This window comes from Schistosoma mansoni (assembly GCF_000237925.1).
Source record: "Schistosoma mansoni, WGS project CABG00000000 data, supercontig 0037, strain Puerto Rico, whole genome shotgun sequence".
Classification (NCBI taxonomy): Eukaryota; Metazoa; Platyhelminthes; class Trematoda; order Strigeidida; family Schistosomatidae; genus Schistosoma; species Schistosoma mansoni.
Genome location: NW_017386026.1, coordinates 1,550,851 through 1,565,980, shown reverse-complemented (window position 1 = coordinate 1,565,980; position 15,130 = coordinate 1,550,851). Strand labels below are relative to the sequence as shown.

Here is a 15,130-nt window from a genome sequence, read left to right as displayed (position 1 = left end):
TAGACAGCATAACTCAAAGTTTCAAACATCATACGAGAGACAAACTGAACAAGCGTTGTCAAGGAAGATGGGTGATGTAAATGATAATTTTCACTAACAAACCTTTTCTTTACGTTTTCCAGATAAGATGAGAGGTTGTGCTCAACATCCAGTCTTCAGTTTTCAGTAATAAAGGTAATAGGTTGGTGAACCTTTGTTAATCCTGACAGATTGCCTTCCAGTGAAAGTCCAGCTTCTCCTTGAAAATGTTCACATTACTGTGAATTTTACCTCATCTTTAAGTACATAATTATCAAGAGTTTCACATAAGATCTCACCATAACCATTGCTATTTGTTGCATTTTAGAACGGATAAGACGATGAGGACTTTAAATGATGTAGTACTTATCACATGAACGTTCAACCTAGGGATATTTTTAATTTTTTATGGGTAAATCACTTTGGTATACTGTCTACTCTTTCGATTTCGTATGGAATGATGATTTCGTCCATAAACTGCGAACGTTTTGCTTTTTCAGATGTCAAACAATGACAACAGTACTTATTGAATGCTGAAAAAGCGCGAATACAGATACTTTTCACCTCACATTAGTTATTTGTGTTAAAGGTCTCATTATTTCCTTACCTTGTGCAAGAAAAGTGACTCTTGCTTACGATATCATCCTAATTAACATTAGCGTTGCTTAAGTAATATTGTCTGTCTTTTCTCAAGATTTGTCACTATTTATTTTTTTGCATCAGATACCGTGCATGATATTTAGGACGCCACTGAATGTTGTCGAAATCGCTAGAGAAACAAGATGTAAAAACCTCGAATTTTCATATTATGTAAATTGTTTCACGAATATGGTTACAAAATAGAAACAATCACTGTCATAGGTCGTAAATCCATTCCCAATAGAAGACGCCATTATAGGAAATACTCGTGGTAAACATTTCAAGACGTAGTAATCTCAGATAGGTGTAAGTTCCTGACAAAAAAACCAAATAATGATAAGTTGGAATTTGATTAGTCGAAAAGAAATAAATAAAGAAACTTACAGTACTTGAAACCACTTTATTCAAAAATGTTCAAATGCTGTTGGCATAACATCTAATCTCAAAATCCAATGTACAGTATCCAATATGCAATACATTTAATATGCTTGTAACGAATCTGTATAAAACGATTGATTTATTTGCCCTCGTTTTTTCTGATTCTGTACGCCTCAAAGATTTCAGTGGTGCATAATAGACGAAAGTCTGGACACTCCACTACACTAATTTTAGTCAGTTTCAGTTACGAAAGGATATGGGGCTTGATGGCCTGTGTTAGTCCTGGTAATGATGGTTTCTCAGTTGATCCAACTTTCTTTTTGAGGAGTCGATGGATGGAGCCTCAACCACGCGCTGAGGTAATGAATTACACCCGTTGACGATTCGATGGGAAAGTCGATAGTCAGCTGACAAGTTGTATGTTCTGGACTTGTGAACTTTTTTGAAGTATCCCCGTAAATTCTCTGTTTAGTAATATGAGAGAAATGAGGACATATCGGGTGCAAATTCATCACTTAGTAATTTGTAGACTGTAATCAAGTCACCTCTAGTTCTTCGATATGATAACAGGAATAGGTCTAGCTTAGCCAGTCGAGCATCATACCGCAGCTTCGCTATTCCGAGAATCAGCTTAGTTGCTGTTCTCTGAACCTTTACCAAGGACTCTACGTCTCTTTTTAAACAGGGGCGAGCCACTTGTATGCAGTACTCAAGTTAAGGACGCACGGATACGGTATACAAAGTCAAAAAATGTTTAGCATCGACATGAATATAGATTGCTTCCGAACCCGATATTTCTTAACTTATATAACAGTCAGTTGTGAGGAACTATGTCGAAAACTTTACTAAAGTCAATGTACTCTACATATATAGGTATCTTTTGGTCTTTGAGAGCGAACCAACTTTCACGAACCACTAACGGGTTAGTGATACAGGAATAACCTATTCTGAAAACATGCTGCTTGTCTGAAAGTATCCGGTTCCCATCGAGGTGTATAAGCAGATCCTTCCGAATAATCTTTCCTAAAATTTTAACAGCCTTTCTAGTTGAGCTAACGGGTCAGTAATTCTCAGCATCATGTTTCGCACCATCTTTGAAAATACGGCGTTCTTCCAGTCTTTTGGTGAAGGACCCTGGGTTACAAATAGATTAAAGCATATACTTAAGGGGTTCGCAACGAAGTTAGCTAATTCATATAGTAACCTGGAATGTAGTTCATCGGGACCCATAGGTATGCCCATGTCAATATTATTAGGCCGACCAAAGACATTGAGTTATCTAGTGTCCAGTGACTGTGGGGGCTCTGTATGGAAACACGGGAAGGGCGTGTCCACGGTATATATGATTAAATTAGTTTGAGAATACTTGAGCTTTACCAAAGTTGTCCTCTACTAATAATGACGCAATACTGTCTCTCTAAAGTGTTATAATATTTCCGCTTGTTTTATTCCTTTTGTTTATATGCGAGTATAAGCGTTTACGGCATTCTATAGATTCCTTAACAATTTTTTCTTCATCCAACTTTCTAGACTTACGTTGGGTCGAGGGGCAGCTATTCCGAGGTTCTCGATATTGAGTCTTCGCTTCATCAGACGCCAGTAACCTGAATCTGTCCCACATTGTTCTCCGCCTACAGAGGAGGGTACGAACCTCCCTACTGAACCATGGTGGAGAGTTTCTCGGCCCCCACAGTGTTTTCCAAGGGATGTGGAATGCAGTAACCTTTAGGTATAAATTTCAAAATACATGACAAGCTGTTCCAATCGTGGACTCTTGCTCTATTGTTCAATCTACTGACGATGCTGAGTGTATAAAATCTTGTACACTAGCTTTTCAGATGTTAGGTCTGGGTCGAGCTGATACCTGCTCGTTTTTGATAACTATATGGAAGTCAAAGGTTAGAACTGCACTTTCACCTGAGGGTGGCATGTAACCAAGGTTCGTGACATCATCCTCACAATGGGTCAATATGAGATCTTTTAAGGATGATTCAGAGTCTGGGTCTTACCTAGTCGCTTCTTTCACATGTTGCACCTGGGCACATGTGATAAATTTATCAACTAGTTCCTGCTGAAAGAAGTTTTCTGATGACTCGGTCCTCAGATTTTTCCAGTCTACCATAGGTGCATTAAAGTACCTCAGAACTAGACATCGACCACTTTGACAGTTGTTCGTTTGTACATTTTGATACGTTAATCGATGCAATTGTCGCGCACCAGTATGGATTCCAGATATCAGGAGCTTTTGCATCATCAGTTAGGCGGATGGTTTATGATATTGGGAAACTTGGAGGAGTGAAAATTCTAATATTAGGAGGAGATAACTGCTTCAGAAATTAAACAAATTAGTTGATTGATTGTCTTAATATTGCGAGTTGGCCGGAATATGAAAGTGACCAGTAAATGGGGATGATTAGAATAGAGAAAGGAGTAAGCTGATAATGTGTTAGCGATAATGATAAACAAGTTGTGAGACATTCAGCAGATATTTCTAGTCTGGGCGTGAGATGGTAATCTATGAGGGTGTGTAACACGTGGAATCAGCAGTTAGAGAACAGCAGTACAGATCTGAAAAACAGCACAGCACACAATGTTAAACGAGGACTTCACACCAAGAGAGAACACAGTGGGAATCACAAGCCTCTTTATTTCAAAATCAAAAAGCGCGGTGCGCGAGGGTACAGCGGGAAGAGTCAGTTTACAAAGTAGTCTTATGAGTCATCCTGTAAGGTTAGTGTACATAGGGCTTGTTCTTCTTCCTCCAAAGAGTTTATGTTTAGTCGCCCTGCAACAGAAAGAAAATAGAATGCATTAGTATATCATACATAGCAATTTCAACTCCGTTACACCGCCCCCTCTCTTAAATAGGCACTGTCCTCAGTGCCTGGTCTCGGACATGGATATGCTGTCCCTCCTTCTGATGGTACCTCATAAAACGTAGTGGCAGGCGGTGGATTGGCGAACTGAGTATCCGAGGAGACTGTCATCTTATCTGGTTTTATTTGGTTATAGTGTACAATCATCACGTCATCCTGGGGTCGTTGCAAGTTACGTAATACGAACGTAGTGGGGGATCGGATGAGGACGATTTCAAAGGGGCCTTGCCATGGCTGGTGAAATTTACTGCAACTCCCTGACGATGCCATGGGGCGACGTAGCCAAACGCGATCACCGACCTTATACACTGGTCCGTGCACCCGACGATCGTACAAGTCCTTTTGATGTTCACTAGCTTTGCGCAAATTGCTGCTGACCAAGCGGTATGCATCAGCCAGGCGGTTACGGAGAGTACGTATGTACGGTACATGCTCTTGTTCTTCGCAGGGCAGCAGGGGCGTCTGTATTTCCACTGGTAGACGTAATTCATGTCCAAATAATAAAATAGCGGGTGAAAACCCGGTGGAGCCATGTACGGATGTACGATATGCTAAAAGGCACTGAGGAAGGACATCATCCCATAACTCCTGCGACGATCTGCTCACAAACGCTTGCAATATGGCTTTAATACTTCTGTTTGTTCTTTCTACAAGCCCGTTACCTTCTGGGTGATACGCAGTGGTTCGTGTCTTCCTGATTCCCAAAAGCTGGCATATCTCGGCGATGAGGCGACTTTCAAAGGCTGGACCTTGATCAGAATGAAGTGAGAAGGGAGCGCCATAACGGGAAACCCAATGATCGATGAAAGCTCGGGCGACCGTAAGAGCGTCTTGCTGGGGAAGGGGTACTGCTTCGCACCATTTAGTAAAGTAATCTACCATAACCAGTATGTAGCGATTCCCTTTCTTTGTTGTTGTTAATGGTCCCATAATATCTATGCCCACCCGCTGATGTGGTCCTGTGGTCACCATGGGAGTTAACGGTGCACGAGATGTCTGTCGAGGCGATTTGAAACGGTAGCACGTGTTACAATTTTTGCAAATTTGCACTACATCTTCATGCATGGATGGCCACCAAAAGCGCTGGCGGACCGCGTATTCCGTTCTTCGTTCTCCTGCATGACCTAGTTCGCGGTGCACCTGCTCCACAATGCTCTCGACTTTTATCCGTGGTACTACCAATAGAGGTTGTCTCGCTTCGTTAATTAAGAACAACGTGTCACCATATAATTTTAGATTACTCCATTTAGTGCAAATACGGCGAGTTGTTAATGATTGATCCTTTAACTCTTTCATGGATGGTTTATGGTTTCCCTGCAACTGTCTTTGATATATAATCTGCATGTCTGGGTCTGCTGCTTGCAGGGAAGGCCAATCGATCTCTACGGCTGTGCTAAGAACTGCATTAACAGTACCTGCGGTTTGAGGTATGCGGGAAAGAGCGTCTGCGTTTGTATGTCGGCTTCCAGGTCGGTACTCGCATGTGAAATCGAACTCTTGTAATCGTTCTTGCCAGCGTGCCACTTGTCCTTCTGGTTCGCGGAAGGAGCGGAGCCATTGTAATGCACGGTGGTCTGTGCGTACACGGAAAGGTTTACCTAGTAAATAATGGCGGAAGTGTTGTAAGAATTTTACTAATGCTAACATCTCTCGACGCGTTGTCGAATATCTTGTTTCGCTCTTATCCAGTCGACGGCTAGCGTACGCAATAACTCTTTCTTGCCCATCTGGGGCCACTTGTGATAGGACTGCTCCAATAGCGGAGGAACTGGCGTCCGTATCAAGTATAAATTCTCCCCCGCTTACTGAGGTATCCGGAACGGCTAATATAGGTGGAGAGCTCAGTCGTGTCTTCAAAACATCGAACGCCTGTTGACATTCTGTAGTCCATAAAAATTTTCGTCCTTTGTGCGTCAAACGGTGTAAGGGTGCTGCTAACGATGCAAAATCACGGACAAAGCGTCTGTAGTAAGAAGCTAGGCCAAGAAAGCTACGAACGTCTTCAGGTGATTTGGGCTGTGGCCAATTAACAATGACACGTGTCTTTTCTTTATCGGTGCCTACTCCATCTGCAGTGATACGATGTCCTAAGAAAACTACTTCTTTCTGCAGCAGACGGCATTTGGACGGTTTTACTTTTAGGTTGTATTGTTGAAGGCGATGGAGAACTGCTTTCAGATTAGCATTATGTTGCTCGGGTGTGCTACCATACACAATAATGTCATCGAGATAAATCAAACATTTATGAGGTACTATATCTTGTAAAACTGTTTGCATTAATCTTTGGAAGGTAGCTGGGGCATTCGTTAGACCGAAAGGCATTACTTGGAATTCGTACAACCCATTGGGCACTACAAATGCGGTTTTCTTTCTATCTTGTGGTCTGACTTCCACTTGCCAGTACCCTGATGCTAGGTCTAACGTTGAAAACCAACATGCGCCACTCAAAGCGTCTAATATAGCATCGATTCTCGGAAGAGGAAAAGAGTCACGCTTAGTTATAGCGTTAAGGCGTCGATAGTCTATGCAGAGACGCAAAGAGGAATCTTTCTTTTTAACCAGGACGATAGGTGATGCCCAGGGGGATGATGACGGTACTATAATATTCTTGTCAAGCATATCCTTTATCATCGTATCCAGTTGTGGTTGATAGTGTACTGGCACTCTACGAGGCGGTTGCCTAAGTGGTCTGTGGTCCCCCGTGCAAATGGTGTGTTGCACCGTACTCGTGCGATTGCCGGAAATACTCTCTTCGAATACCGAACTAAACTGTTGAAGCACGGCAATCGTTGCATGTCGATCTTTCTCTTTTAGTGTTCGTTTGTCGTTTACTTGTCGCACCAGGTCTGAGATTCCCACATATGACACAACTTTAAATGGCGTGTTAGTATGGTGCAAGCGTATTTTAGTCTCTCCAAATTTAGCTTCCAAGCTGTCCATAAATATACAAGCTTTATGTTCTAACATGAAGTCGACTCCGAGTATCATATCCCAAGTCAAAGTCGGACAAACTAAAAACCCATGACGGAACGAATGTCTATCTATCATTAGGTCCAACCATACCTTAGAGTTCACTTTCAATGGGTCTCCGCTAGCTGTGAGTAATGTGGATGGGTGTCGCGTCTGTTGGACTTTACGATTAAGCCTTCCTAAAAACTCGCTCTTAATTAGGGATACTGACGCTCCGGTGTCTAATAAAACTTCGATATCGATACCCTGTACTCTAGCCTTAATGGTGATGGGACGCACATGGTTAGCATAAGAAGATAAATGGAAAATGTACGGCTTACTTGTGTTACCAAAACGATTATGACCACATTTCTTTGCGTTTTTGCTAAACCTTCGACAGTACGGGCATTCGGATTGACGACCATGATAACTATTCGTTGGTCTCCACTTCTTCTCAGTGGGATTGAACTGTCTTCGACTGCTGTTCCAGTGGGAAGACCGGGTAACGTTAGATATGCGTTGAGGGTTCAGTGGGCGACTCGCTTTTGTGGGCTGCATTACTGCCATCGCAGTTGGCTGGTGCATGTCAAGTGGGCTTTTAAGCTGCTCGGCTGCCATGAACCGGAATGTAACTCTTTTTAAGGAATTTATGTCTGTTGGAGGGTTTAGTAAGCAGTGTTCCTTCAAGGAACTGGATAGTAACCCTTCCACGAACCGAGACTTGATCAATTCATCTCTTCCAGTGGCATCAAGACAAGGAAACGCTTGCACAGCCATCTGTTGCAAAGAATTAAAATAATCCATTGGATTCTCGCCGGGTGTTTGATGTCGTGACAAAAATCGGATGGCTGCTTGTTGGGGATCCACCGGCGTCGAAAAACAATCATCGAGAATCTTCCAGTTCTGAGCGAGAGTATTGTCCGCCGCAAACCCGTTAACTATAGCTCTTTTGGTAGCTTCGTCACTGAGGTAGGACACCAGATAATCGAATTGTTCCGAAGCTGGAACTTTACGAAGATATGCTACAACTTTGAACTTCCACACTGTATAGTCTGACGAGTTTTCCAGGAGTGGCGGTTGACGGGGAGCTGAGCCAGTAGTTGGCTTGACTGGAATCACCGGCGGTTCGTTCAGGTTTTCATCGCGTTTTTTAGTGAACACCTCCATCACCACTTGTAACACGTGGAATCAGCAGTTAGAGAACAGCAGTACAGATCTGAAAAACAGCACAGCACACAATGTTAAACGAGGACTTCACACCAAGAGAGAACACAGTGGGAATCACAAGCCTATTTATTTCAAAATCAAAAAGCGCGGTGCGCGAGGGTACAGCGGGAAGAGTCAGTTTACATATGAACAATCGAAACTCGAACCAAGAGCAAACAATATGGAAACTGTTGTGTTTAAACAAATCCGCAACTGTGGATAACCGTTACAGTAATTAAAGTACAGTAATTACAATGACAAATACAATGATAAGTACAATAAACATTATAAGTATATGGGAACGTTTCCGAATGTTACAGTACAACTTGCGTTACAATGTAAATGTGAAAATTGTTAAGTATACAACTTCTTACTGAATATGAATAAGTAGTATAAAACAATAAACAAAGAAGTGGAAGGAAGCAGAAGAACACCTGATAAATGTTTGACATTTAGTAAAAAACTGCTAAATCTTAAGATCTCGATCGATGATATACCTAATATCTGTATATGAATTGTCACAGACACTTATGCACTCATTCATAACTAAATAGTCGATGTAATAGTCTTCAATGTAAAGAATTCGACAAGATTAGAGAGGCTCATAATAACTCGTAGATAAATAGTAGTGCACATAAGTGATATTGTGATCATTGTAGTCAACTATGAGTTCCGTGTGAATGCTAAATTTGATAGAGTGATCTGTCGAAACATTTTATCAATACCTAGTTAAACACTTCCATATTTCGTTAGTAAATGATGATTGACAAACTATGGTTAAAAAGGTGTCATCAAGACTGATTAGGTTTTCTACTATGATCTTTTTGTTGATATGTGTAGAATAGGGTCAATGGTTTCCTTCAAGCTTTGTCTTAAGAATGATCTAAACCACAGTTATCTTCACCGACATCACACTCGTTCCGCATTCTTTGAATCAAGATTTGGTGGTTGCATACATCAATTGTTTTCGTGAGATAAGATTCCTGCTTTGTACATTGAATTCCAGCTTTTCATAGCTTACATACTTTTGAGTCAACACTGAACCATTTACAACTGCAGTTTGTCTTGGTCTTCCAGACAATCATTAAAGTTTTTTATGAAGAATCGTTAGTTTTGCAGCAAAAATAGATTCACTCCAATCCATTTCAAATGCTATCAAACATGTGAAAAAGGTCATGTTGACAGAATGTGAATTGTAGTTTAATACGAGTTATGGACGGAACTTCACAGTAATAGATCACTCTTTCGGAATGTTTCTGATATTACAAATATGTGTTTATGTATGTATATGTCGAAGGGACAAACAAAATTGATCAGTTCTCTCATTTTTCAGGTCATGTGTGACCACGGATAATAGGCAGCTTGTCTGACAAACATTGTCTTATCAACTGAATTGAACCCATGCATGAAAATAATTTCATTTGCGGTTGCGAAAAATTCATTGATTCTTTTAACGCCACAAAGCGCTTAAACCATAGTTCAGAACGTTCCGATATCTAATACAAACCACTCTTTAATTGAAGTTTAAACAAACAGTTTTCATGTGTACTCATAGATGGCCTTGCATCAGATATGCATAAACACTGTAATTATCACTCATCTAGTATCAAATGAGTTCAGTTATCGTTATCTTGAAGATATGTCTGTATCCTCACTACATAAAGCTAAGGAACTATTGCGGTACGTTTGGAGTTTGCGTTACGATCACACGGTATTTATTACAAAGTCCTTATATATCGTTAAACCACAGTTTAAAAATCAATAATAACATTCAGTTAACCCTTGAAGAAAAGTGGTTTGACTGACACAAAAACGAGCTTGAAAAAGTCCTATTTCTTCAGATATTAACAACTCTGGTCTTACCTATACCCCATGCTCTGCAACTCCTGTTGCACCAGATAATAGTGGGAGTGGACTTATTCCACACATGTTGCTGGATGACTCCATGTCTAACTTAATAATGAGTTCTAACTCACGAACAGATGGTATCGATCTTATTAAGAGCGAATTAGCCTCTGTCTTTAAGCAATTAAGTGGAGTCACTTGCGGGCTCTTTATTAAAGCATGATGATCTTAAATTTGAACTAAAGACACTGTCACCCCTTCGACTACTGTTGTCCAAGGATATAGTTACTTCTGAATTCGAAGACAGGATCAAAGTAGAATCCGTTATTGACTTGATAGCTAGTGAAGTCACCAAGCGAATAATCTCTCGAAATAATGTGGTTATATATAATATACCTGACAAAGTTGCCATTAAAACTGTAAGAAACTCGATACTAAAGGCAGTTAATCTCCAGGACAATCCATGCCAATGTATCCGACTTAACAAAAAGCGCCGGACATTCGCTTTTCGTAAACAACACCCCCGCCACGAGGCCACGAGAAGGCAGTGAGTAGGACTTCCCTGGCAGAGGCTATATATTCGCTGGCCATGTGCGAGCATTTCGAGAGGGAGAGTAGACTCTCCCCACTCTCGGCCGTACCAGGGCTTTTGGGGGCTTACTGAATATGAATAAGTAGTATAAAACAATAAACAAAGAAGTGGAAGGAGAGCGATTAGGAACAATGTAAGACAAACTTAACACTGCCCCCCAAAGACAGCATGTCTTTCCTTACTTTCGCTGATTGAGGACTAACGTAAAAACATTCAGAGGTGACAATGGTACAATTTACTCTAGACACAGTCACTCTGAAGAGTCTCTCTATCCTCTACTGTTCAGTCATCCGTAACACTTTCGAGGTTTGCGTCCCTCCTTAATCATGATTGAGTCTAAATAGTCTACTCCTGTCGTTGCGAACGGAAGTCGGTTGTTATCCGCGTAGGTGGCAAGTCTCCCATCAGTTGTGACATCGGCCTGGCTGATCTAATACAGCAGCCTATACATTTTTGTATGATCCTCTTAATTGCAGTAGTTCCCTTTAAGATCCAAAACCCTTTGCGCAAGGAGGCTAGTGTGTAGTACACCCCCATGTGTCCGTCAGCTTGATGGTGGTGACGAATGATAAGCTCCATTATAGGGTGTTTGCTAGGTAGAATAATCGGATGTTTTTGCTCTAACGGGAGATCACTATAGTTCAAACGTCCTCCTACGCGAATCAGGTTGTCAACCAAGATTGGACGTAACTTATCAATAACATGAATTTTGGACAGGATGTTATCAGAATGCTTGTGTCGTTTAATCCATTGTCTAATTTCCTCAAAGTCTTGCGCTTTTATGTATTTTAATAAGTCTCGGCATTATCCAATGCGTTAGGCGTAAAGGGTCCCCTTACGATCGTTTTATTGTAGAGGTGACATTTGAATCTGATGAGCCAAGCTGTGCCTTGTTTGAGTTTAATCCATGACGAAAAATGGGATATAAATTTATCAAGGGGAAAAACTGTAGTTATGGTGTCCAAGGTTGTGGCGTTCTTTAACTCTAGCTTGACTGGGAGTTTTAATATTTCTTCTCGTCTATACTCAGGCCACTTATCTTTCTCAGTCGTTAGGAACTCGCGACCTGAAGGCCAAGCTTTAATACGGTTAGGGTCATACTTACACATTCCTCTGGAAGCTAGATCAGCAGGATTGATGGATGATGCTACATACTTGAAACGTGACGTCGTATTAAGTATGTAATTTAATTCTATTATAAAATCAGTCCAGAAGTAGATTTCAGTCATGTCCTTTAGCTTTATTTCTTCTACTATTTGCCTCATCAACTTCACTGCCAGTACTGAGGCTTGTAGTTCAAGACGAGAAACACTGACAAATTTCAGGGGTGCTATTCTAGACTTGCTTATGATGAAACTACATCTACTCCTTGGAAGTGAGTTCCAATCCACTTTCCAGGGCATCGGCACTTGATAATGTCCATCAAGCAATACTGTTTGTTTGTCAGTAATTTCCATAATGGTCTTATCACATAGGGACATGGCAACTTTATCAGAGTACTTATTTTCAGAAAATTCATGTTCAACTAATTTGAGAATAGCCTCCTCGACGGAACCTTTTGCTTCTAAACAGTTTATGAAGGCTGAAGTTTTATCAAGTTGACCTGTCGGTCCAAATAAAGCCCATCCTAACATAGTTAGTGATGCGTAGGGTTGTTTAGGTTTCCCGATACGCTGATCGATAACCCAGTGGGCCTCTGGAACGTCAACACCAAGTAACAAACCAACCTTGTCACAAGCTATGGTGGGTAGCTGTACACCTTTCAAGTGTTTCCATCTTTCTTGGAAGTCCGTTGGTGGGATTTCTGCCCTTTTAATAGGTAGGTTGTTTATAGCATATGCACCTTCGATTTTGATTCGATTAGTCTTGTCTAAAGATTCGATTTCGAAATTAATAAGTTCAGAGTTCTGAGATGACGCTCCAATTGCAGAAGATATGTTCAATCTTGTCACTGTACCTGAAATTCCTACCTGCTTTGCCACATCACTAAGCATTAGTGTCGAGTCTGAGCCATTATCCAATAATGCATAGGTATCCACATGTCCTGTGGGACCATGTAACCTGACTGGCACAATCCTAAATACGTTCCAGCAGAATAAGTAGAATTACAGCATGTTTGTTTAGCATCAGGTTCTGCGTTGTGAAGAATTCTATGATGACGTCGCTTGCAGCCATCAATTTCACACAACACGGATTGCCGACAGTCTTTTGCTCGATGATTGGGTTTTAAGCAATTAAAGCAAAGTTTAAACTTCTTCAGTAATTCTAGCCTTTCGTTGTGTCTTACTGCTAGCAGTTGTGGGCAAGATACGACTTCGTGGGTATCACAGCAAATTACACAATGAACTTTTCCTTTACTCGACCATGTATGGATCGTAGCTCTAATAGAAGCGGACCGGTTGTTCAATTCAGATCGGCATTTCTGCCCATCTGTGTCAAGGCTATCTTACAGTTAGTCATGAGTCTTGTTAATTTCCGTAGTCCCGATACATCGTCTTGATTTAGTGGCGTTCCATTTAACAATTATGTTAAGAACGCTTCTACTATGTCATGTGGTTTGCCAAACTGTTCGTGTAAAATGCTAATAGCTTTGGTATAACCTTCTCTTTCTGGTAATAAAACACAGTGCTCGATAGCGTCCTTAGCTGCGCCTTCACAATAATGTATCAGGTACATTAATTTCTGAGTATCATCCTCTACTCTGTCGGCAATGTTAGCCTTGAATCCCTTTATGAACGTCCAAAATTTCAAAGGACTTCCATCAAATCTCATAACCTCTATCTTAGGTAAACTGGCTGTCATAACTAGTGACTTGATACTGTAGCTGTAAATAATTCCCCAAAATCAATAGCTCATTAAGTGTTCGACATTGGATGCTGACCACGTTGTTTAAGTGGACTTGTTTAGCTGAAGGCTTTCGGTCATGCATCCGCACCAGATCACGTTTCAACACAGCGTGGGACACAGCTCCTACGTTTCATTAGCCAGCTTATAGAAAAGGTCCTCGATATATTGGTAACGAATCAAATATATCTTTCCTGCCTCTTCTCGTCTGACTTCTGATTTCTATCTGACTGGGAACGATCGAACATAGAAGGTGCTACTGGTATCCAGTTGTAAAACTAGAATATCCGTTGCATCATCATTGGTGAGACCGACGTGATCTGGTACACCAAGTCAAAGTCAATATACTGTGAGTCTGTTCCATTTTGGAATATTATTATTCTTTATTTGAATTTTATATATTGTGATATACCTTTTTTCGCGAATTTTTTTTCTCGGATATATTTTAATTAGACATTTTTCGTTAGCTATATTACTATGACGGAACACTCACCCAAGGTCTTTAAGTTAAAGTCTATTCCCCCTATTTCGATTCAGTTAACGCCATTTTGGCCCGACAATATCGAGTCCTGGTCCTGCTATGCAGAAGCCGATTTTTGCATGCACGGAATCACGGACTCGCGCACACGTTTCCTCGCGGTAGTTAAGGCGTTACCGCGCGAGTTTAACAGGTACGTAACACCTAGTATGTTTACTAGTGATGTTTCCGAACCTTACGAATCGCTTAAGCTATCGATTTTAAAACGAGGAGACCTAACTGATCGACAACGGTTAGACCAACTCCTTAACAATATCGACTTACAACATGGTTCTGCGACGGACATGTTGCTTAGAATGAGAGAAGTCATCGGCCAACGAACTTTCGATGATGGCCTATTTCGACAACTTTTCTTGTCTAAACTCCCTCAACAGGTGCAGGCAGTGCTTGTTTCATTTCAAAACAATGCCATAGATGAACTAGCTGCATCTGCCGATCGAATCTTGGAAATCACCAAATTTTCTAAGGCCGAGGTTTTTACTATCAAAGAAAAACCCCAATCGACCTCGACTGACATGGCCGAACTATGTCACACGCTTACACGATATCTTAGAGTTCGCAATGACCGTAGTCGGTCAAAAACCCCGCGTAGAAGCGCCTCACGTAAGCGATCTGGCTCTCGACCACGAGAGACAGACAATCCCGACTGGTGCTGGTATCATAACCAGTACGGTAAGTTTTCCAGAAATTGCAGGAAACCTTGCAATTATCCGACTTCAAATCGACTGACACGAATAAGATTTCGGGAAACTTCCCAGCCGGCACGCGTTAACGGCAACCGTAGCCGGCGAACACAGCCGTCTCTCATATGTCACGGATGTGACTACGAAAGTTCGCTACCTCGTCGACACTGGCGCAGAAGTTAGCGTTCTTCCAGCAAATCTCGACGACAGACTTCGCGAGTCTGTTTTAAGTTTACAGGCGGCAAACGGAAAGCCGATCGCTACTTACGGTAAAAGGTACGTCTACCTTAACGTGGGTTTACGCAAACCCATACACTGGATTTTCGTGGTTGCAGATGTCTCTATGCCAATCATTGGTATAGACCTGTTACAACACCACAATCTACTCATCGACACACGCGCACGAAGGTTAATAGACGGAAACACTAAGTTATCCGTTTGCGTAACTCCTTGTTCTGGTTGCAGGTTATCCCCAGTCACGATTAAGCACACCATAGACCCCTTGTACCAAGCAGTACTCGACAAATACCCCGGGATATGCCAATCGCAATCGAAATTACCT

At 41.4% G+C, this 15,130-nt stretch overlaps 4 protein-coding genes across 4 annotated transcripts; 1 reads left to right on the top strand and 3 right to left on the bottom strand.

Annotated features, from left to right (window-relative positions):
- Nucleotides 1–3,878: 3,878 nt before the first annotated feature.
- Smp_195120 (KRAB-A domain-containing protein) lies at nt 3,879–8,027 on the bottom strand (the record flags this gene model as incomplete). Its single annotated transcript, XM_018790773.1, has 2 exons — nt 3,879–5,263; nt 5,327–8,027. The coding sequence occupies 2 exons, from the start codon at nt 8,025–8,027 to the stop codon at nt 3,879–3,881; spliced, it is 4,086 nt and encodes a 1,361-aa protein (XP_018646011.1).
- A 4,203-nt stretch (nt 8,028–12,230) lies between these two features.
- Smp_110480 (hypothetical protein) lies at nt 12,231–12,497 on the bottom strand (the record flags this gene model as incomplete). Its single annotated transcript, XM_018790772.1, has 1 exon — nt 12,231–12,497. A coding segment is annotated over one exon (267 nt), but the record flags the coding sequence as incomplete, so codon positions are not given.
- A 529-nt stretch (nt 12,498–13,026) lies between these two features.
- On the bottom strand, nt 13,027–13,305 carry Smp_112480 (hypothetical protein; the record flags this gene model as incomplete). The annotated part of the gene is made up of 1 exon (XM_018790771.1): nt 13,027–13,305. The coding sequence occupies one exon, from the start codon at nt 13,303–13,305 to the stop codon at nt 13,027–13,029; it is 279 nt and encodes a 92-aa protein (XP_018646009.1).
- Nucleotides 13,306–13,824: 519 nt separating this feature from the next.
- Nucleotides 13,825–14,751, top strand: Smp_186170 (hypothetical protein; the record flags this gene model as incomplete). Its single annotated transcript, XM_018790770.1, has 1 exon — nt 13,825–14,751. One exon carries the CDS (start codon nt 13,825–13,827, stop codon nt 14,749–14,751), a length of 927 nt encoding a protein of 308 aa, XP_018646008.1.
- Between the last annotated feature and the right edge of the window lie 379 nt (nt 14,752–15,130).